The 23,849-nt window shown below is 42.6% G+C and overlaps 1 protein-coding gene across 1 annotated transcript in view; it reads left to right on the top strand.

Annotated features, from left to right (window-relative positions):
- MICU1 (mitochondrial calcium uptake 1) overlaps nt 1–23,849 on the top strand; it is a 90,204-nt gene that overhangs the window by 48,939 nt on the left and 17,416 nt on the right. Inside the window, exon 3 of the mRNA XM_073681692.1 lies at nt 8,493–8,670. Coding sequence (XP_073537793.1) covers nt 8,493–8,670 — 178 coding nt within the window. The remainder of the gene's footprint in view (nt 1–8,492; nt 8,671–23,849) is intronic.

Below are 23,849 nucleotides of genomic sequence, written 5' to 3'. Positions count from 1 at the left end.
AGACGTACAATGCAAGGTGAACACTGGACTTGATCTGCTCTGCAGACAAAATTTTTAAATCAATAAGAGGCGAAGGGGGCTAAAAGGTCTGGTGGCCCTGCTCACATCAAGTTCTAAAGAGTACCTGTCACCAGTCTGGGGCTGCAATTTTTATTTATCAGAAAATGAAGATCCCCAGAATGAGTTTTCTAAATATCTTTTAACAAAAATGGTCGAAGTATCCCTAATGCCCCCTGAAAGGGTCTAACTTTCTAGAAAGAGTCCAGATGGTATCACGGTATGTAGAGTGAAGACAGTCTCCCACACTCCTCAGCCCCTCGCAACCTCTCTTGCAGTGAAAGAGCGATATCTCTCTCTTTGCACTGCACTGCCATATTCTTCACATCTCTAACATTGTTACCCTTCAGAATCCACTTATTAAAGTACTTGGCGCTGACACCTGACAGTTATACTTTACTGGCATCTTTTTCCTCCACTTTGACTAAATGCATTGGTCTGAACAATTGCCCATATTTTAATGGATTTTTCTAATAAAGAGATATTTCTAATTTTACCTTGCTGGAGCTGGATCTTCCTTTCAACCTGCAAACTGACACCTGACACCCCCACCAACCTAATTATAAGCCATCAATATCTTTATAGTTGTAAAACCGCTTAATATATTTTAAGACAAAAACAAAATGAATATATAACCTGCTGTAAGTAAAAGCAATAGTGCATATAAATAATGTTGGGGACTTGGTAAACACTGTTTTTGATCAAAAAAGCGTAAAAGCCATCCCACCAGTGTCAAGGTGTACTACAATTGGGATGGTCCTAACCTTTAGTATTAAAACCTTCCCATATGTCAAAGTGAAGTCTGTGTGAATAAGGGCCGAGCACGATCGGGCCCCGAACACCCAGCAAATGAGAAGCTATATAAATGTTATGTTCAGCTCAAACAATGGGAGGCCACTCCCTTACCTGAACTGAATGCAGAAACCTGAAACTTAACCAAAAAAGTTTAGGACCATCTCGACGGTGGTACACCTTGACACTGGTGGGATGACCTTTAAGCTTTTTTATATATATCAACTGTGCTAAGTACCCTACATTATTTATATGTATTATCAGGGTATATGTTCATTTTGTTTCTGTCTTGGGTTTTGCCTGTTTAATGGCCAGTGTGAACATTCTCCTATTTTGCATGCCTACCAACTTATACTCTAGTTTATTTTTTCCGGTTAAGTTTCTGCTTAATATATTTATCTCATTTTATTCTAGTGGAATTTTTTTTACAGAGGTGTTTCACTATAGTCATATGGATAACCTATCCCGGGGATACGTCATCATTATGAGATCAATGGGATTCTAACTCTCGGCACTGACATGGATTAGCTATTCTCAGGCTATGTTCATACGTTTTAGACTCACGTCAGTGGCTTCGTCAAGGCCTACGTCTGAAAGCCTGGAAAATGGGATTTGGGTATATGTGCTGATGGGGCTGTTATCGTTTAGGGTGCAACTGTAGTCAGCTTGCTTTCTCTGAGATCATTTTGGGCTGTATCTGCCTATTTGAAGCTGCCTCAAAGATGTGATCAACTGCCTCAAATAGGTGGATATGGCCAAAAATGATGTCTAACAGAGCACTTAGTGATGCCTTCTGCACCATTTAAGTCAATGACCCGGTCAGGGAAAAGCCTGAGTCCTTTCGTCGATGGCTTCAGATATAAGCCCCATTAGAGTCATGGACATGAAGGTAAAACATGATGTGAAGACAGATAGCCTGAGATGTAAACAGTGATACTGCAGATCAGCTCCTGTTCACATTAATTTACATCCGGCCACAGACAGCGTGGAGACCAGCTTTTATTGCTGGGAATGTTGGCTGTAGGACTCCCATGGATCATCCAGTTATGGCGTATATCATGAATAGGCCATCAATATCATAGTGATAAAACAATCCTTTAAGACAGGTATTTAAAAGTAAATTTCCCCTATGTATCTAGTGCACACATGTCAAACTCTGGCACGTGAGCCAAGTCTGGTCCGCAGGGTGGTTTTATTTGGCCCACGACACCAGAAACACCATCTCTATGTGGGCCCATTATTCTGCATATAGGACTATGTGGGGTTCATTATTCTGTATGGAGGACTATGTGGGGCCCATTATACTGTATGGAAAGCTATGTGGGGTTCATTATTCTGTATGGAGGACTATGTGGGGCTATTATTCTGTATGGAGGATTTTGTAGGGTCCATTATTCTGTATGGAGGACTATGTGGGGCCCATTATTCTGTATGGAAGACTATGCGGTGCCCATTATTCTGTATGGAAGACTATGTGGGGCCCATTATTCTGTATGGAGGACTATGTGGGGCCCATTATTCTGTATGGAGGACTATGTGGGGCCATTATTCTGTATGGAGGACTATGTAGGGCCCATTATTCTGTATGGAGTATTATGTCAGGCCCATTATTCTGTATGGAGAACTTTGTGGGGCCCATTATTCGTTATACTGGTTGGTCTGCGACTTTGTCCAAGTTTTTCATTTTGACCCTCTGTGTGCTTGAGTCCCTGATCTAGTGTGTCTTCTATTGTGCGTGCATATAGCTGGTATTAGAACCTTTGAATTCAGGAGGTGCAAGGGATTCCTGAACCCCTGGTACCAGATTTTGGGTTTTGTTTTGCTGCTTTTCAGTCGTTACATACAGCATTTAACTGTGATATAAATCTAGGCTGCAGATTTTCAGTTAAAACCAGACGTCCGCTAAAAAGATGATTTGTCATGAAAACAAATCCCTTCACAAATGTTCTGTTGGTGTTTTTCAGTATTTTGACGGCTGACAACATTTGGTTATAAAATAGATTTGTGATCCATAGCCATCAATCAGTCACTGCGCACACCTACGTGACTCGCTTCAGAGACTATAAATCTCACCCAGTAAAACATAAACCTACAAATCATTTCTTGGATTTCTTAGAGTAATGTGAAAAGAAACAATCTCTAGGAACGTTGCACAAGCTGGGATGCTAATGCGAAATAAGCTAGGAACTGTAAATGTCAACATTACGGATATAGAAGAGCCTAGTACACAGGGTGACTGCATAGAGAAGGAGACTTGTACTTAGAAATGCTGTTGACCACTCTGGGGGTATGCCCACAAGGGTCGGATGCTCGGTCTTACATAGACGCCTGGGAATTTTCTTGTATCTTAAAAAAAAAAAAAAAAAAAAAAACACGGACCTTTGTTCATCAGCGTTTTGGACCTGAGTTTCTTCACTTTTTGGTCAGTGTCAGTTTTTACCATCAGTGATATTCCCTGATGGGAAGAAGAAAAAATAACCAGCGAGGTCTGATTTTCATTAGTTGATAATCAATAAATTTAAATGGATAATTACTGTTGTCAGTTTCAGGTTATTTCAGTGACAACTGTGGGATTTTATCACATTAGCAGAAGGGTACCAACAATTTTGGCCATGTGTGAAATAGTGTAATGGACTACTCTTCTGTGCCCCACTATAAGTACACCCATGTAATGGAGATCCAAGTCCTCCTCTAGACTCTGATACATCAGAGTGTATGTCTGGTACCTGTTTTTTTGGGTGTAAAACGTAACATTCTTCCACCTTGCCCCCATAGTGCTCAGCACAGAGCGCTTTTCTAGTATGAACGTGGGGAAGGAAAGGCCAAAGGCCAAAAAAAGAGTTACATCCTATATATACAGTACAGACCAAAAGTTTGGACACACCTTCTCATTTAAAGATTTTTCTTTATTTTTTATGACTATGAAAATTGTACATTCACACTGAAGGCATCAAAACTATGAATTATCACATGTGGAATTATATACTTACAAAAAAGTGTGAAACAACTGAAAATATGTCTTATATTCTAGGTTCTTCAAAGTAGCCACCTTTTGCTTTGATGACTGCTTTGCACACTCTTGGCATTCTCTTGATGAGCTTCAAGAGGTAGTCACCGGAAATGGTCTTCCAACAATCTTGAAGGAGTTCCCAGAGATGCTTAGCACTTGTTGGCCCTTTTGCCTTCACTCTGCGGTCCAGCTCACCCCAAACTATCTCGATTGGGTTCAGGTCTGGTGACTGTGGAGGCCAGGTCATCTGGCGTAGCACCCCATCACTCTCCTTCTTGGTCAAATAGCCCTTACACAGCCTGGAGGTATGTTTGGGGCCATTGTCCTGTTGAAAAATAAATGATGGTCCAACTAAACGCAAACCGGATGGAATAGCATGCCGCTGCAAGATGCTGTGGTAGCCATGCTGGTTCAGTATGCCTTCAATTTTGAATAAATCCCCAACAGTGTCACCAGCAAAGCACCCCCACACCATCACACCTCCTCCTCCATGCTTCACTGTGGGAACCAGGCATGTAGAGTCCATCCGTTCACCTTTTCTGCGTCGCACAAAGACATGGTCTTTGGAACCAAAGATCTCAAATTTGGACTCATCAGACCAAAGCACAGATTTCCACTGGTCTAATGTCCATTCCTTGTGTTCTTTAGCCCAAACAAGTCTGTTCTGCTTGTTGCCTGTCCTTAGCAGTGGTTTCCTAGCAGCTATTTTACCATGAAGGCCTGCTGCACAAAGTCTCCTCTTAACAGTTGTTGTAGAGATGTGTCTGCTGCTAGAACTCTGTGTGGCATTGACCTGGTCTCTAATCTGAGCTGCTGTTAAACTGCGATTTCTGAGGCTGGTGACTCGGATAAACTTATCCTCAGAAGCAGAGGTGACTCTTGGTCTTCCTTTCCTGGGGCGATCATCAGCTGTGTATCCACCTGACTTCTGCACAACACAACTGATGGTCCCAACCCCATTTATAAGGCAAGAAATCCCACTTATTAAACCTGACAGGGCACACCTGTGAAGTGAAAACCATTTCCGGTGACTACCTCTTGAAGCTCATCAAGAGAATGCCAAGAGTGCGCAAAGCAGTCATCAAAGCAAAAGGTGGCTACTTTGAAGAACCTAGAATATAAGACATATTTTCAGTTGTTTCACACTTTTTTGTAAAGTATATAATTCCACATGTGTTAATTCATAGTTTTGATGCCTTCAGTGTGAATGTACAATTTTAAAAGTCATGAAAATACAGAAAAATCTTTAAATGAGAAGGTGTTCGCCAGAGGTAGCCTGAGTGCCATTAGGTACCGAGATGAGATCCTCAGACCCCTTGTGAGACCATATGCTGGTGCGGTTGACCCTGGGTTCCTCCTAATGCAGGATAATGCCAGACCTCATGTGGCTGGAGTGTGTCAGCAGTTCCTGCAAGATGAAGGCATTGAAGCTATGGACTGGCCCGCTCGTTCCCCAGACATGAATCCAATTGAGCACATCTGGGACATCATGTCTCGCTCCATCCACCAACGTCACGTTGCACCACAGACTGTCCAGGAGTTGGTGGTTGCTTTAGTCCAGGTCTGGGAGGAGATCCCACAGGAGACCACCCGCAACCTCATCAGGAGCATGCCCAGGCATTGTAGGGAGGTCATACAGGCACGTGGAGGCCACACACAATACTGAGCCTCATTTTGACTTGTTTTAAGGACATTACATCAAAGTTGGATCAGTCTGTAGTGTGTTTTTCCACTTTAATTTTGAGGGTGACTCCAAATCCAGGCCTCTATTGGTTAATAAGTTTGATTTCCATTGATGATTTTTGTGTGATTTTGTTGTCACCACATTCAACTTTGTAGAGAACAAAGTATTCAATGAGAATATTTCATTCATTCAGATCTAGGATGTGTTATTTGAGTGTTCCCTTTATTTTTTTGAGCAGTGTAAATATAGGCCATACGTATCATCACAATCAAAAATTATTATTATAGATAGCCTCTATAGACCCTAAACAATTTGTAGGAAACCCACAGAAGGAATACCCGAAAGAATATATATACACATAGTCTAGTCTAAGCATGCAGCAATTACCTAGTATGTTCAGGCACCTTATGTGGGGGGAAAAATGCTGGAGCTCCAACCCCAAATGGGTTACTAATATCCCTCTAATTATATTTAGTATACTGCTGTTCTCTGTAAGTTCCTCCCATCTAGTATGAACGTGCCTGAAATGTGTGATTTCTACTTTCTTCTAGTGCAGGGAAAGAAGCTCAGCTGCTGCATTACAGTTCTATCTATTTAGTGGTGGAGTATCATGGTGGTGTCAGTTTCTGGCCGCTTTAGTTACATATAACCCATACAGATGATTCTGCTGTGGGTAGCAGTGACTACCACAGGTGAACATTGTATGTGTCATGGTCCTGAGAACTAAAAAGGTCCTGGGGTGGACTAAATTACTGGCAGACGTGGCGCAGAACTTAGAGTAACCGTTGTTTTAAATTTTTTCTTTAAAAAAATCAGCAGTGCACCTGAAAATGAGATACTTTGTAATATATCTTATCAGAGAAGTCTGCTTGTCTCCCCCGGACTAAACTTTCACACTCAGTTCACGGGTAAAATCCGTGTTGAGTGAAGACAGATTTTCCCATTTCTGAGATAGCAGATGTTATTTGGTGCTTTTAAAATTCTATGGGGAAGGGAGGTAGACAGACATTCTCCTGCAAGTTCTCTCGAAACAACATGCACAGTTCTCCATAGAACTGTATGTGCACAACCGCCATCTCCTATCTCCGTAATGGAAAGCCTGTATTCACTGAAGACAATTTTACCCATGAATTGAGAATTTTGAGACTGACTGATCAATCTAAGAGAAGAAAGAAGCTGATTTCTCTAATGAGACGTATTACAAAGCTTCTTGTTTTCACGTATACTAATTTTATTAAAACAACGGTTACTCTTTAACCGTTTTGCTGTAGATGTTCCATTCTAGAAATGGCAATGTGCATAACTTTAGCCAAAGCTTGTGGAAAGCTATCAGCATGGTTGACATATTACCTTTATGCTGTCCCTCATGTTATTGGCTGGCTTCTTTTTTTTCCCTTCAGTTTCTTATAGTTCAGAAGAATGAAAAAAATATAATTGATCTTTGTGCAATGTAGCATAATCATGAGTTACGTCATACTACATTAATATAAAACCTTTTTAGAACTCTATTAATTCTCTCCAACCCTCATTCACGCAACACGAAAAGCAAGTGTATTAAAAGCTTGTTGAAATGCTTTCAGCCTTGCCAACTGTGACCTGAAAGATTTTTGAGTTATAACATTAATATAATTGTTTATGATGAACAGATTTCCTGAGATATTCCGGTTGGCTCCACTTAAAGGGAACCTGTCACCATTTTTTCCATATAACCTACGGCCACCACCTTTCAGCACCATGTGATAGCATTCTACATTGCTGTACATATTATTCCAATTCGCCCTGCAATACAAAACAATTACTTTTTATTCCACTCTCCTACGGGGCGTTCCAGTCCGATGGGCATCACTGGACTTGGTCGGGTGCTTCCTCTCTAATTGCGATGCCGTCCTACGTCATTCACACAATGTCTCCCTTTGCGCTTCTGCGCAGGCGCACTTCTCTGTCCTGCCGAGGGCACAGCAAAGTTTTGTTCTGTGCATGCGCCGGGAAAGGTCAAAAGAGCACATTAAGTGCGCCTGCTCAGGAGCACCAGGGGGGACACTGTGTGGATGACGTAGGACGCGTCATCCATACGAAGCACAGAAGGAGGACGACATCGCAAGAAGAAAGAAGTCACCGGACCAAGAACAGCGACGCCAACCGGACAGTCCCTTGGGTGAGTATAATAAAAGGTCTTTTTTTTGCCTTGCGTGGAGAATTGGAGTCATATGTACAGCATTATAGAATGCTGTCACATGGAGCTGAAAGGTTGTGACCGTAGGTTATATCGTAAAAAACTGGTGACAGGTTCCCAGAGTAACAGTTGTTATATTTATTTATTTTTTCTATCTAAATGAATAACACACGTGAAAATAATAAACTTTGTAATATCTTATCAGAGAAATCTGCTTCTTTCCCCTTACTTATGTTTCATTCTCTATATTTTCAATTCACAGATAAAATCTGTCCTCAGTGAATACAGACTTTCCCATGACTGATATAAGAGATGACAGTTGGTGCTCATAATGTCCCATGTAGGACTGCAGCTATTGTTTCAGGAGAACTTGCTGCAGAATGTCTGTATTAGCCTCCAGCTCCTCCCTCTCTGTAGAATTTTAAAAGCACCAACTGCCAACTCCTATCCCCTTAATGAGGAAAATGACAGATTTTACCCATGAATTGAGAATGAAAGCTAAATCCACAAGGCAAAAGAAGGAATTTTTCTGATAAAATTACATAGTTGCCTATTTTTAAGTGTACAATTGATTTATAAAGTAGAAATGAAAAAGTTGGTTACTCGTTAGTTTATCGTTTTATTGTTTTGGTGTCATGACTTCCATTTCTACTTTTGTTGCAACTTTAAAATGATTACACTGACTGTTCTGTCTTGTGTCTAATACAATGTGTTAAGGGAATATAAATTAATGAATATTTGTGTATCTTAAGAATATGATTTCTTCATCTCACCAGAGCCAATGCGGAAGCACAGTCTTCAGTGAAGCACAACTTGAGAGAGGAGAACAATGCCAAAGCCAAGGAGGCAGAGGACCAAGAGAACAGCGATGACCAGGCTGTGGAGTCAAGTGAAGAAGACCAGCAACCGGAAGGAAAAAAGAAGAAGCAACGTGTAGGATTTAGGGATCGGAAGGTATGTGGACTGATAGTAACTGACAAATGATGAGTGGTTGAAATATGTTTTCTAACATGAAGTACCCTTTCATTTACTAGGGTTATTATTTGATACAGTGTCTGTTTATTGACTTCTGCAAATACTTCTTCACTATAGTGAAGATCTGGTTCCTCCCATTCACTTGTTATCCTTTCCAGTTTGATTTCCTTTCCCTTTTGTAGCAGGGACTGAATCTTTGGTGGCTGTCATGCCTCTCAAGTGATGCTGATTATTTAGACTACCTTATGCACATAGCATTGTCTGCATTGGTAAGAGCCTCACAGCAAGTCTGTTGATGTCAGCAATGTGTATTAATTTAAGCAGTTCCTGACCGGATCAGAGGTTCTGCTGCAGAATACCTAAGTCTGTGTTTGAGACTATACTATGGAAGATTTTCTGATGTATACCTCCTATGGAAATCTTTTGATGTTTACCACTTTTTATACTTACATCGCCAATAATTTTTCAATGACCCTCTATATAAAAATTCTCAGTCTGCTGACAAAACCTCAGCATGCCACCGTGATGGAGGCCAAAAGGACATTCTTGTGGATTCTCTTTGGGAAATAGAGCTACATCAATATGTTGGACTTGTGCTCCAAGCGCTTTTCCCAGTGCAGGACTCAAGCACAACGAGTGCCTCATAGAGCCCACAACTCTTGTGAACCACCTTTTTATACCACAAGTCAATTCTGCTTCAGAAACTCCTAGCCGAAAGACAGAGCGTTCTGGGAACATTCTGACAGCTACATTAAAATGGATATTGGTGGCATGCATACATACACTGACACCTACTCATTCACTCACTCCTCCGCTTCCAACCCCAAGAGAACCCCTCTCAAATTTGTTTGAATATTTCTTGGATATAAAGTTCTTTCGTAGAAGGGAATGTATTTGTTAACTGCTTTAGGCCATTGATACATCAGAAGAATATCTGTCAACGTTCATATCATTATAACCACTTCCATGGCACAGAAAAGAAAAATGCAAAAGAAAAATAATTTGTAGGAATTTTGGATCAAATCATCCAAGACCCCCTTGCAGACAGACACACCCCAAATGGGTTTGGATTAAAAGAACTATCTGTAACCAGAATGACGAGAGCTTGAGACTGGACCAGCCAGTATGTATAAAAGTCCCTTGAGCTTTTTAACATGAAAAGCAAAGATCCAAATCAGAGATGTCCATTTTCTGAAGTCTAGTGGGGGTGTAGTAAACTCTGTGTAGGAATCTATATTGTCGAAGAATAACTTTTGAGCTCACCACTGAAGACAAAAAGTAGTCCACCTCTTATCCCCAATCGCCATCCTTAAGCTCCAGTATGTCACCCTTTCAGGTAATTTGACAGGAACCAGACTAAGAGGTAAAGGCGTGCCCGAGTTGAAGATAAGGGGACAAAAAGGGACAATTGGTCAGGTCATAGCGAGATTTCAGAGTGTCAAAGGTTTGGAAGCTAGATGAGTCAACAAATAGTTTGCCCAAATACAACAGGCCAACTCTTGCCCAGAATATACCAGAAGTTTTATCTAGCAGATGGGGCAGATAGCTGTTGTGCCACACTGGAGTAATGAAGTGAGATAAGTGATATCAGACTAAGGCTGTGTGCCCACGATGCGGATTTAATGCGTTTCTGCGGCGTTATTTCCGCCTCCGGAATGCATTAAAATCGCTTGTTAAGATGTCTGCCACGCTTCCCAATGATAATCCGAATGTGCTGTGCACATTCTGCGGAAATTTCTGCTGCGGATTATCAATGCGGAAAAATCCACAGCACAACCATTTATTGTGCGATTTTGCTTCAAAATCGCCGCCATTGACTTGCATTGAACTGCATAACATCCACATGTATACATACGGATGTTATGCGGTTCAATGCGCGGATGGTACCCGGGTCTGGAGAAGAGGAGACTCTCTTTCAACTTGGGTACTATGGTACCTGCAAGTTAAAAAAGAATTATAAAGTAAAAAAATGTAAAAATATATTTATAGTCACCTCTCCGGCGGTCCCCAGTCTGCTCCTTGCGGCGTCCTCTCTACTCGGCGGCCCGTGGTGTTCTGCCAGGACCTGCGGTGACGTCATTTAGTCAGTTGATGGTCACGCGACCGCTGACGTCAGCGGTCAGGTGATGGTCGCGTGACCCTCAGCTGACTAATTGACGTCACCGCAGGTCCTGGGAGAACACCGCGGGCCGCCGAGGAGAGAGGACGCCGCCAGGAGCTGACTGGGGACCGCCGGAGAGGTGACTATGAATATTTTTTTTATTTTTCTATTAATATTTTTTTTTTTTTTTTTTTTTTACTATAGGTGCAGTATTTTAAGCAGAAATCACACAATATAAATCCATGCCAGTTGCATAGATTTATATTGTGTGGCCAACTTGTCAAGCACTTTCCAAGTGATGCTAAAAATCGTTTAGAAAAGCACTTGAAAAAACGCATGCAGAAACGCATGTAAAAGCGCTTAAAAAACGCTTCTCCCTGGCAGAAAAAACGCATGTAAAATCTGCATGAGTTTTTTCTGGCAGGGAGAGGAAAAAACGCTCAGAAAATTTCTGCTTAAAATCTGCATTGTGGGCACATACTGTAAAGCATAGTACAAGCCACCTCTCATGCCAGATTCACTGCTTTAAGGGGACAAAGTTTCAGGTGACACAGGCTTTTATGTATGTAAATGAAATTAGATAAACTCTCTTAAGAGCCAAAGAGGATTCTACATAAAGCTGTGGCTGTGTTACTCATATCTAGGTGTAGCCACCAGTTTGCATACACAAACTGTGCTGCTAGATAACTACACATATGAGGAGCTGATACACCTCCAGAATCCATTGAGGCCTGCGATGTCCCAAGCTTGAGTCCAGGGGATCTTCTCTCCAAAAAATGAGCGTAAAATCTTATCAAGACCATGGAAGAATTCCAATGGGAGAAAAATGCTACAAGCGTGAAATAAATATAGGACTTTTGGTAAGATATATCATTTTAAAAATATTAATTCTACCTAACAGGAATAAAGAAAAATAAGACTTCACCTTTTAGTTTCTTCTCTGTAGCTTCTATCAAAGGGTCCAGGTTGCATGTACTGCTCTAGAATAGGGGGGATCGGTACCCCAACATATTTGCATTGAGAGACACAGACCAGCTCACCCCGGAGATTGCCTGTCTGAGGGGTGGTTGTGAGCCGGCATTGGAAAGAGGGCCAGTTTTGTCCAGTTAACAAACAAGAGAATATTTCAAATTCCTCCACAAGATCTAGCAAAGCAGTCTGGGAAGGTTGCAAATTGGTTAGGTATACTACTGTGTTGTCCGTGTGTAAAGATAACTTTTCAACTGCAACCCTCTGGACACCTACAGTAGAGCAATATTGACATATAGCAACCGCCAAGGGCTCAATTGCCAGTGCAAAAAGGAGAGGAGACAGGGACAGAGGGCAACCCTTTCTGATACCTCTATCAAGTGGAAATGTGCTAGCTGTGTCAAATTTAGTACAGATTCAAGCTAGCTGTGAGCCATATAATGGCTAAATCCAAGATATAAACTTGAGCCTGAGGAGCCCCGAAAAGTAAGACCACTCAACAGAATCAAAGGGCTTACAAGTATCAAGGGACAGGGCATAACCCAGGTTTTGGTCTAAATTAGCTGCAGCAATGTTTAAGAAAAAGCGGCTTATATATTGGTTTCCAACCTGGCCTCATCTAGGTGAATCGGATATAAGAACACTTCTGTTCGACTTGTGGACAGTATTTTGGCAAAATTTTAATATCAAAGCTCAACAACGAACCACTAACAAGGCCTTCCTCATTGAGGTTGGAAGAGCATCCAAATCCTGCATAGAGTTAAACGTTTTAAGAAGTAGTGGCAACAACTCTTCTATGTAGAGTTTCTGTAGGTCATTAGGCAGGCCAGCAAGCCCAGGACCCTGCTTGAAGGAAGGGACTTGGTAGCCTCCATTATCTCATTTTCAGTAATGGGGGAGTCAAGCAATGCCAAATGCTACTCGAGCAATCTCCAAAGGGACAGATCGTCTAAGAAAGTGGCTGTCTCACCTGAAGCAGTGTCACATCTGGAGCTATAGAAATGATCATAAGTCATTAAATACTTTATTATCCATTAACTGATCAAAACGGAACAAACCCTTTGTATTTAACACACCCGGGATAGAGAAAGAGGGACATTCTGAATCAGCTAGAAAGGTTAAAAACGCCCCATGTTTATCGCCTCATTTCAAATATTGCCGCATCCTTATGTAGTAAAGATTTCCTAGTCCTTTCCTTATTTAATACCAGCAATTTTTATCTTTGGGTGTCTAATCAAAGACTCCTATTTAAATCAGTAGGATTAGCAATATACAGGTGCATCTCACTAAATTAGAATATCATCAAAAAGTTAATTTATTTCAGTTCTTCAATACAGAAAGTGAAACTTGTATATTATATAGAGTCATTACAAACACAGTGATCTATTTCAAGTGCTTATTTCTGTTAATGTTGATGATAATGACTTTTGTGTTTTCATTGTAAGCCATAATCTCAGTGAATTAAAATAATTAACAAAAAAACACCTGCAAAGGCTTCCTACGCATTGAAAAAGGTCCCTTAGTCTGTTTCAGTAGGCTCTACAATCATGGGGAAGACTGCTGACTTGACAGATGTCCAGAAGGCAGTCACTGACACACACCACAAGGTCCCAGAGTTCCAATTTTCATTTGGAAATCAAGGTCCAGAGTCTGGAGGAAGAGTGGAGAGGCCACAATCCAAGCTGCTTGAGGTCTAGTGTGAAGTTTCCACAATCAGTGATGGTTTGGGGGGGCCATGTCATCTGCTCCCATCACAGGGAGCGCAGAGCGGGACGACACCGGCAACGCTGGAGTCCGGAGCAGCGGCAGCAGGTGAGGAGTGAGGTGAGTATTTGATTTTTTTTTTTTTTAATGTATAGAGGCATGGGGCATAATATGGGGGGGGGTGACATCCTTCATGGGGCATAATATGGGGGGTGACATCTTGCATGGGGCATTATAAAGAGGGGGGTGACATCCTGCATGGGGCATTATAAAGAGAGAGGGGTGACATCCTGCATGGGGCATTATAAAGAGAGGGGGGTGACATCCTGCATGGGGCATTATAAAGAGAGGGGGGTGACATCCTGCATGGGGCATTATAAAGAGAGGGGGGTGACATCCTGCATGGGGCATTATAAAGAGAGGGGGGTGACATCCTGTATGGGGCATTATAAAGAGAGGGGGGTGACATCCTGCATGGGGCATTATAAAGAGAGGGGGTGACATCCTGCATGGGGCATTATAAAGAGGGGGGGTGACATCCTGCATGGGGCCTTATAAAGAGGGGGGGTACATCCTGCATGGGGCATTATAAAGAGGAGGGGTGACAGCCTGTATGGGGCATTATAAGGTGGGGGAACAGCCTGCATGGGGCATTATAAGGGGGGGGGGAACAGCCTGCATAGTGCATTATGTGGGAGGGGGGGGACAGCCTGCATATGGAGCATTATAAGGGGGGGGACACCCTGTATGGGGCATTATGTGGGGGGTAACAGCCTGCATGGAGCATTATAAGGGGGGGGGACAGCCTGTATGGGGCATTATGTGGGGGCTAACAGCCTGCATGCAGCATTATATGGGGGCCAGTATCGTGTATGGAGCTTTATAAGGGGACCAGTATCCTGTATGGAGCGTTATATGGGGGCCAGTATTCTGTATGGAGCCTTATATGGCGGCCAGTATTCCGTATGGAGCCTTATATGGAGGCCAGTATTCTGTATGGAGCCTTATATTGGGGCTAAGTATTCCGTATGGAGCCTTATATGGGAGCCAGTATTCCGTATGGGGCCTTATATGGGGGCCAGTATTCCGTATGGGGCCTTATATGGGGGCCAGTATTCCGTATGGGGCCTTATATGGGGGCCAGTGTTCTGTATGGGGCCTTATATGGGGGCCATATTCCGTATGGAGCCTTATATGGAGGCCAGTATTCTGTATGGAGCCTTATATGGGGGCTAAGTATTCCTTATGGAGCCTTATATGGGAGCCAGTATTCCTTATGGGGCCTTATATGGGGGCCAGTATTCCGTATGGGGTCTTATATGGGGGCCAGTATTCCGTATGGGGCCTTATATGGGGGCCAGTATTCCGTATGGGGCCTTATATGGGGGCCAGTATTCTGTGTGGAGCGTTATATGGGGGCGAGTATTCCGTATGGGGCCTTATATGGGGGCCAGTATTCTGTGTGGAGCGTTATATGGGGGCCAGTATTCTGTATGGGGCCTTATATGGGGGCCAGTATTCTGTGTGGAGCGTTATATGGGGACCAGTATTCTGTATGGAGCGTTATATGGGGGCAAGTATTCTGTGTGGAGCGATTCGCCCGTTTCTGAGCTATTGTGGAATTTACAATAGACATCACTCATGTAATGTAAGAAGTGAAATCTTTGCATTGTACTATATATATATTTCTCTGTGGTATCTCTGCATCATGAATCGTGGTATGTATTAAAGGGGCCCACTAAGACTCTTTCGCCCGGGGCCCAGAAAAACCTGGAGCCGGCCCTGGCGTGCTCTATGTGATCGGCACTTTGCGCATGCCAGGAAGTTGGGGAGAACAGTGCACGTCACAGGGCCCTGTGACGTGCAGGGGAGAGGAGGAATATGGTAACTAAGCATATAGGTGGGAAATTCGGGGAATAATAAACAGTTAGGCAGGGATTATTGAGGTGATAAAAACACTTTTTTCTCTGCAGTCAAACCTCTACTATGGGCCATATAGGTATGTATAGATTTACTTTTCTATCACCTGTATGCCCATAGTAGAGATTTGAAATCTCCCAGGGGGTGACAGATTCCCTTTAACAGAAATAAACACTTGAAATAGATCACTCTGTTTGTAATGACTCTATATAATACATGAATATATGAGTTTCACTTTTTACATTGAACTGAAATAAATTAACTTTTTGATATTCTAATTTAGTGAGATGCACCTGTATGTGTGCTCAGCAGATTGCATTTGTTCGGTCAGATCAAGTTCCCACTGTATTAAATCTCTATGCAGAGCCACCCCATTAAAGTGGTTGTCGAGTCTTAGGGCTTGACTGCAGACTTGTGAATCCTCAGTGAGCACTGTCAGGTTTCTCCAGTGGCGGTAGTGGGCGAGCACATGACTGCAAGTATCTATGCTATGCTCAACACAAGTGAATTGAGAGAGGCCGGAGATATCTAGTCAGAATGTGCCCGGAAGTAAGCAAATCACATACTTGCAGTCACATGACTCGTCAAACTTTGCTCCGGAGAATTGTGACAGACCGGACTGTGAAGATTCACAAGTTTGTAGTCACACACAGTGACTGCAGGCTTGAGCCCCAAGCCTGGGCAACCCCTTTTAATAAAAAAGCTTTTAATAGTTGTTTTATAGGTATCATGTCCTACTAGAGGATCTGGATGTTTAAGACTTTAAAGTCCCAAAAATCGGAATGAACAGAATTAAATTTCTCTATCACCAAGGGCAACTGTACCCAAGCCGGGTGTAGTCTCCTTAAATTTCCCCCTGGGCCCACGCACACCAACTTTAACAGGAAGTTGTATAGCTGAGTGGTCAAAAATACCTTGTCTGGTATATTTGATATTATAATACCTGTAGAAGAAAGTCTATGAAGGCCAAATCTATACATGACAGATTTAAGGATCTGAAGAAGACTGTTTCAATTGGAAACCTTGATCTCCAAATATCTAAGCAGTTGTACACCAATTCTCCCTTGCAGACTTATCGACATCATAAGGTCTAGACTCTAGAGTAAGACCCAGTGCTGTGTTAAAGTCACCAAAAATCAAAGATGGGGTCGAAGTAAATCTCATAATTTTACTGCCACGTCAAAAGGAAGAGGCGACTGAAAAAAAAAGTATAAATAAAAGAAGCTATTGAGCAATGAATGATCACAAACCTACCACAATGGCCACAAACCACCAAGATTATTTCCAGAGGGAGAGATTTGGCCGCTAAAACTTATACACCCGTAGAATAATGGGAGTAAGTGGCGTGAAAATCTTGGATATCCAGGCAAGAGCAGGGACTTTCTTTCCCATCAAATGAGTTTCTTGTAGTCATATCAAATTATTGGTGTATGGTTTCATAAAGTCATATACAATGGGTCTTTTGAAGTTAGAATTTGCGTGTAAAGAAATAAGCTCTACAAGGTGTTGTCGTAATCATACTGACCTGGAATATCATGTTGCTGGGTCATTTTTATCTCAGAAGCCAAATGTTATAGTGGAATTGGTTATTTGGAGTTTTTTTTTTTTTCTTGGTACATTATATGGTAAAGTGAATGATGTTCAAAGCTAGAACTCGCCCCACAAAAAAACAAGCCCTTGTATGGCTGGGTTGATGAAAAAATGAATATTGTTTTGCAAAAAAACAAACGCACAAAAACTGGCTACGGCAGGAAGAGGTTAAAAATGTTTTTAAGTAGATAAAAATGCTGTGTGTTTTTGAGAGCAATCATACGTTTTAGTTCAATACATTGACATAGTGAGTATTCTATTGTACATCTAAATGTTTATGTGAATGATGGTGAATGGCAGGACGCCTCTTATTGCGGTATTATTCTGTTCTGAAGGGTCAGCTGTACAAGTATAAGATGTATAAATGGCGCCATACTCTTCCTTGCTGCATTACATAATCGTCGTATCTTCAGAATGGAGATTGGAGACGCAGGCATTCTTGTTTATGCTCACGAGTTACTTTACATTGTAAGGCTGTTGATAGAAACAGGAATATTCCAGATAAATCTTAGGCTGAAATTACATTTTCTGGAAAGTACCTGCAGGATTTTTATGTTCATTTGTTTCAAAGCCATTTCACTTGTTCCGTGTTTATTGCATTATACTTTCTGCATTGTATTTGCTACACCATGTATATGCCTTTTGTGTATTGATTTCAATGTGTGAATGTAATATGCATAACATAATAAAACACTAGCATGTGTCGTGCTGTGCGCATTGTACTGTATCCATTAAAATGACAATAGAACGCACCAGAGGAAAAATAAAAATAGTCTGTTTAGTTTGTTGCAAAATCCAGCAACTATTGCTGTTAGAGGGCACGCATACTCATGGAGCGCAGTCATACACCTCTTGTTTTGTTTAGTGTGTTTAGAAATGTAAGGCTCACAAATGTATATATTTTTACTGTGTATGATTTTTATGTTGCACTGTATAATTTTATTAGACATAAACAAAATGGACAAAGAAGTATTGGGACTCCTTCAGGAACTATTATGACATCTAATTCTAAATATGCATGAATATGTCGTTGGTCCCTCTTAGGAAGACTTTCTACGAGATTTTGGAGTGTGTCTGTAATTTTTGAACATCTATGCAGAAGAGCATTCGTGAGATCAGACACTGGTGTTGGATGAGACGGTCTGGTTTGCAATCTCTGTTCTAGTTCATCCCAAAGATATTATATGAGGTTGAGGATAGGGTTCTGTGTGGTTGGTTATGGATCTTGCTTTGTACCCTGGGGCACAATCATGCGGGAACAGAAAAGAACCTTTCCCAAACTGTTCCTACATAGCTGGAAGCTAGAATTATCCAAATTGTCTTGTTTGCATTAAGATTTAATTTTACTGGAACTAAGAGGCCTAAGCCAACACCTGAAAAACATCCCCTTAGCATTATCCCTCCTCCACCACTCTTTACAGTTGGGGCAATGCAGTCAGGCAGGTAATGTTCTTTTGGTATTCTCCAAACCCAGACTCCTTCATGAGACCCCAGATAGAGAAGCTTGGTTTGTAACTCCACAGAGCATGTTCTCTCTGCTCCATACTCTAGTTTTGGCAGGGTTTATACCACTCCATCCAACCCTTAACATTGTGCTTTCAGATGCATGGCATGTGATGCCATTGAATCCCATATCATGAAGATCCTGGTTCTCTTTTTTGTGCTTAGGATGATGCCAGAGGATCATTGGAGCCTGCTGAATTTGGGGACTTTTATACAATGTGCTCCTCGGCTCTTGATGACCCTGCTCTGCTACTTTACATGGTCTCCACTACATGGCCAAGTTGCTGTGGGTCCTAAATGCTTCCACTTTTCAATAATGGCATTTTCATCAGGTGGAACATGTAGGAGGGAAGACATTTCACAAACTGACTTTTTAAAATGGTGTCTTGTTATGGTGCCACGTTGGTATCAGTGACCCCTTTAGAACGAGCCATTCTTTCACAAACGTTAGCATATTCCGCCTGCATGGAAAAGAGCTGTGGTAACTGGACTGAATGTATACAGAGCTCGGCATTCAGAGAACTGGCAGATCTGCAGCAGATAGAACAGAGATTTTATCAAAACTGCAGCAGGCAGCCAAGTGATACATTGCTGGAATTGGGCTCTCTGCCCCTACATCATGCTGCTTTCTGGTCAAGCAGCAAAAACCTGCCGACTTATTCCCTTTAATAGGTAACAAGGGAAAGATTGTATGTCTTCTATGTTCACTAAAGAGGGAATTCATCAAACACTTTGCTTTAGGTTTCTGTGCAATACACACCTGTAGTAAAGCATTGTAACTTTTGCCATTTTTCCCGCAGCCCTGGTAATTTTCTTATATTCATAGGATGAGGGCCCAGTGCAGCCAAATAGATTACTATAATATATTTCAAACCATGTCGTACATTAAAGCAGATATGCCTTCCCTTTATGACTGGAGTAGATTTTTGATTCTAGTGCACTGGAAACCCAATTTATGCCCTACATTTATTGAGGCATGCTTTATCATAAATTTGGGCCATTATGCTCCAAAAGACTTTTGATCAAGACTGGGCATGATGAATTCCCCCCATAGTGTTTTATTTTACATACGTCCGAATGCATCACTGTTAGGGTAAGCGTGTCCTTTTTGAGCATGCTTGCACCCTTTTTTCAGCTGTACAGATCTGCAGTAGTGATGAGCGAGCACTAAAATTCTCGGGTGCTCGTTGCTCGGGTCGAGCAAATTGGAATACTCGGGTGCTCGACCCGAGCAACGAGCCCAATGTAAGTCTATGGGAAACTTGAGCATTTTTCAGGCAGCTCCCCCCGGCTGTCTGCAGAGAGCCTAAAAATTGCCCAAATTGATGGGAACAGTGCTCAAATGACATGGGAACAGCATGGGGAAGATCCCTGGAAGCATTTCTGACTCCCAGGTCACTGCTGTCAACAACGTTGTCAGAGGTATTACGCCACTTTTTCAGACTCACAATAAGACATACAAAAACTAAACCAAAATGGATTTTCCTGGGAAATATGTTAAGGAACATCCTTTCCAGAGTAATGACTTGTATATAAGGCAAAATAAATGACCAAAACCAAAAGTACTCTTCCACACCTTGGGCTATGTTCACACGTAACGTTTTTGATGCTTTTTTGCACTTTTGCATTGCTTTCAACCAAGACAAATGCATTCACTGGGAAATGTAATTTTAACATTTTACAGCCTTATCTGGCCATGTGGTGTGTGACACATCATCAGACACATGCATACAGTGCTGAAAAGACATGGGAACAGCATGGGGAAGACCTCTGGAAGCAACTCTGGCTCCCAGGTCACTGCCTAAAAGTGTGCCCATCATAAGTGATCCTTGGCGCATGCGAAGATGCCTCCCGCCATGCACCTGTCGTTACAGACTTGCAACAATCACCGTCCACGTCCTTGTCCCAGTGCAGCGTTCAGTTGTCCCTACCCCATTCCTTGGAATGCAAGCGCAAGTATGCAGGCAGCCAGCCAGCCACCCACCCACAGGCTGCAATACTATACTGCCAAATTTTTGACAGCTGCTTGCACTTGAAATGTGGCCTTTTAGGCTCGTGGAGATGGAAGCTGTCCACAATCTTATGGTGGCGGCGACCGGGTATCCATACTCTGTCCCCAGCCGCCACTATTTGTCCCGGTATCGTCTACGCCTTCCACAAGCACGGGTCCCACAACATTACCCGTGTCCTCCCCAGTGCACTTACTGGGAAGGACCGCCTAACCACAAACACGTGGACAGGTGAATGTGGCCAGGGACGGTAAGGAGCCAGTCCACAACTTTTTTTGCTGAGTTGTATTAGTATTTCTGTGAAAGGACTGGCATAGAGGGAAACCGTATCTACTCTGGGTGTCATTTCTCCCAGGAAGTACTCTAATGCAGCTTGTTGCAGAAGCAATGGCAACCCGTCCAACATCAACTTGCGCTTGTCGGTGGTGCTTTGACACACACATCTTTCTTTGTGCATTTAATTTTATGACTGCAGAGTTGGGCAATGGCCTGATCTGTAGTGCGGTTTGAGAAATAACATCCATTAACACGTCCGATCCACATTAAAAAAGCAGCCATTGAGTGTCTGGGAACCTTCCCCCACACTTTTCTTAGCCAGGACTGCTTCTCTGCAGTGTTGGATGGTCCCACCAGAGAATCCTCTGGTGTGCCTTGGCTTCTACCTCAGGAGAGTTCATGATAGCGCTAACTTTGCAGCTGCTATGGGGGCTCTTGATCGGGGGAGAAAAGTGATCCCTCAGAATCAAATCCTCTGGTGGGCACAATGTTTTTCAATCTGAAACAGCTTCTCAGTGGGAGTTGTATTTCACCACAGCCATATTCTTTAACTCGGTGAAAGGACTGGCATAGAGGGAAACCGTATCTACCCCGGCTGTCATTTCTCCATCACCAGGTTCCGCCCATTGTCACACACGACCATTCCTGGCTGTATGTTCAGCGGTGAGAGACACAGATCAGGCTGCTGTGTTACAGCTTTCAACAACTCTGCAGCGCTGGGCGGTTTGTCAATTAAGCATTAAGCATGTTATCTTCAGCACAGCCTGTTGCCGCTTGGCCAAGGCAGTGCTGCAATGCTGTTGGCTTGTGACTGATTTGGTCATTTCGGAGATGGAGGAGGAGGTGCAGGAGCTGAACAATGTGATTTACATTGAGGTTAAATTGGTGATGCTGTTTTTTATACTAAAGAGAGATCCTATTGTTTTGGTTTTTTTTACGTTATTTTTTAAGACAAATGCATTCACCGGGAAATGTCATTTTAACATTTTACAACCTTATCTGGCAATGTGGTCTGTGACACATCATCAGACACATCCTTTTTTAATTTATGATGGAGGGACTCTGAAAGTCATAAAGCCTATTTTTACAGGGACATCAGACGGCCCTTACTATTCTTAAAAAGCCAGCAGTCAGCCCTAGCTATTGTTAGAGAGCCATCAGCCGGCTATGCTTTGTTGTTCCCATTATTAACAACTGTTATTGCGTATGCAGTGACTGCAAGGGCTGCCAAAAATTTGAACACAACCCAGTACCCCTTTGAAGAGACATAGAGGAGAGTCTCAGTAAAAAAAAATGTTCCCATTATAATAGAGCGGGTCTCCTATAGTGGTAATGCCCATGCTGTGACTGGAAGGGCTGCCAAAATTTGGGAAAAACCCCACTAAGAATTTAAAGACACATACAGCAGGGCCACAGTAACGACAAATTCCCATTAGAATGGAGAGAGTCTGCTATACTGTTATAGGGTATGCAGTGAGTCCAACGGCTGAACAATTTTAGGAAAAACCCCACTAAGAATTTAAAGACACATAGAGCAGGGCCACAGTAACGACAAATTCTCATTAGAAAGGAGAGGATATCCCATAGTGTTGGCCTATGCAGTGAATGCAAGGGCTGCCAAAAATTGAGAGGTACTCAATGCCCCTTGGAAGAGACTTAGAGGGCCTCATAAAAAAATGTTCCCATTAGAAAGGAGCGGGTCTCCTATACTTGGAATGCCCATGCACTAAGTGTATAAGTTGACAAACATTTACCCCTGGGGGTATACATGAACATACTGTATGTGTGTGTATATATATATATATATATATATATATATATATATATATATATATATATATATATATATATATATATATAATATTTTTTTTTACGGGCATCATAAACACCCATAAAAAAAATTATGTGGGTGTTGCATCACGGACCACGGTCACCCTGGTGATATGGTGGTGGAGGAGGACAAGAGCAAATAGCCAAAATCAGGAAGCATATGTGAAGAAATGCATGGGAATACACCTCCCAAAAAAAGACACTGGATTTGAGTTTGTTACGCTGCTATCATTCGGTGGTGTTGAGAAGTCTGGCCCAATCCAGCCCTTGTTCATTTTTATAATTGTCAGCCTGTCAGCATTTTCAGTTGATAGGCGGATGCGCTTATCGGTTATAATTCCACCAGCGGCACTAAAAACCCGCTCTGATAAAACGCTAGCCACAGGGCAGCCCAGGACCTCCGAGGCATAGAGAGCCAGTTCATTCCACGTATCCAGCTTGGATACCCAAGAATTAAAAGGCACAGAGGAATCACGGAGGACGTTGGTACGGTCGGCAAGGTACTCTCTCAGCATCTTCCCAAACTTTGCACTTCTTGTGAGAGTACCCCGCACCTCAGGGCCTGTGCGATGGGAGGGTCTAAGAAAACTGTCCCAGAACTTTGACAGTGTTCCCCTGCCTCTGCTGGATTGAAGTGGTCTCTCTCGCCTGTACTCCTTGGTTGTCCAACGAAGTGTGCCCTCTGCCGCCAGCGTTTTCAGCTGGGACTTTTTTTATTCGTTCCGCAACAAGGGCCTTCTGGTACTGCCCCATTTTTGTAGACCTGTCCGCCTCAGGAATAAGAGATATAAAGTTCTCCTTGTAGCGTGGGTCTAGAAGTGTTACCAACCAGTAATGACTGTCACCCAAAATTTTGAGAATGCGAGGGTCATGGGAAAGGCAGCGTAACATAAACTCAGCCATGCGTGCCAGACTACTAACAGGCAAGACTTCCGTGTCCTCACCAAGAGGATGACTGACCATGCTCTCCTCCTCCTCTCTGTCCTCTGGCCATCCACGCTGAACAGACGGTATGACGGCTGTGCAGGTAGTACTGTCTATAGCGCATGAAACTAGCTCCTGTTCTTCCTCCTCCTCCTCTTCCTCATTGTCACCCAATCCACATTGGGATGAGATGAGGCTGGGCTGTGTGTAATCACCCTGTATGGTTCCTTGCTCCATCTCATCGTGCTTCGCCTGCCATGCATCCTCTTTGATTGTGAGCAGAGAGTGTTTCAGAAGACAGAGAAGCGGGATGGTGACGCTAATTATGGCGT

The sequence above is a fragment of the Phyllobates terribilis genome, unplaced genomic scaffold (genome assembly GCF_046119375.1).
Source record: "Phyllobates terribilis strain yellow unplaced genomic scaffold, ASM4611937v1 Scaffold_5__5_contigs__length_657084704, whole genome shotgun sequence".
Taxonomy (NCBI): domain Eukaryota; kingdom Metazoa; phylum Chordata; class Amphibia; order Anura; family Dendrobatidae; genus Phyllobates; species Phyllobates terribilis.
This window is presented reverse-complemented; position numbering and strand designations above follow the sequence as displayed.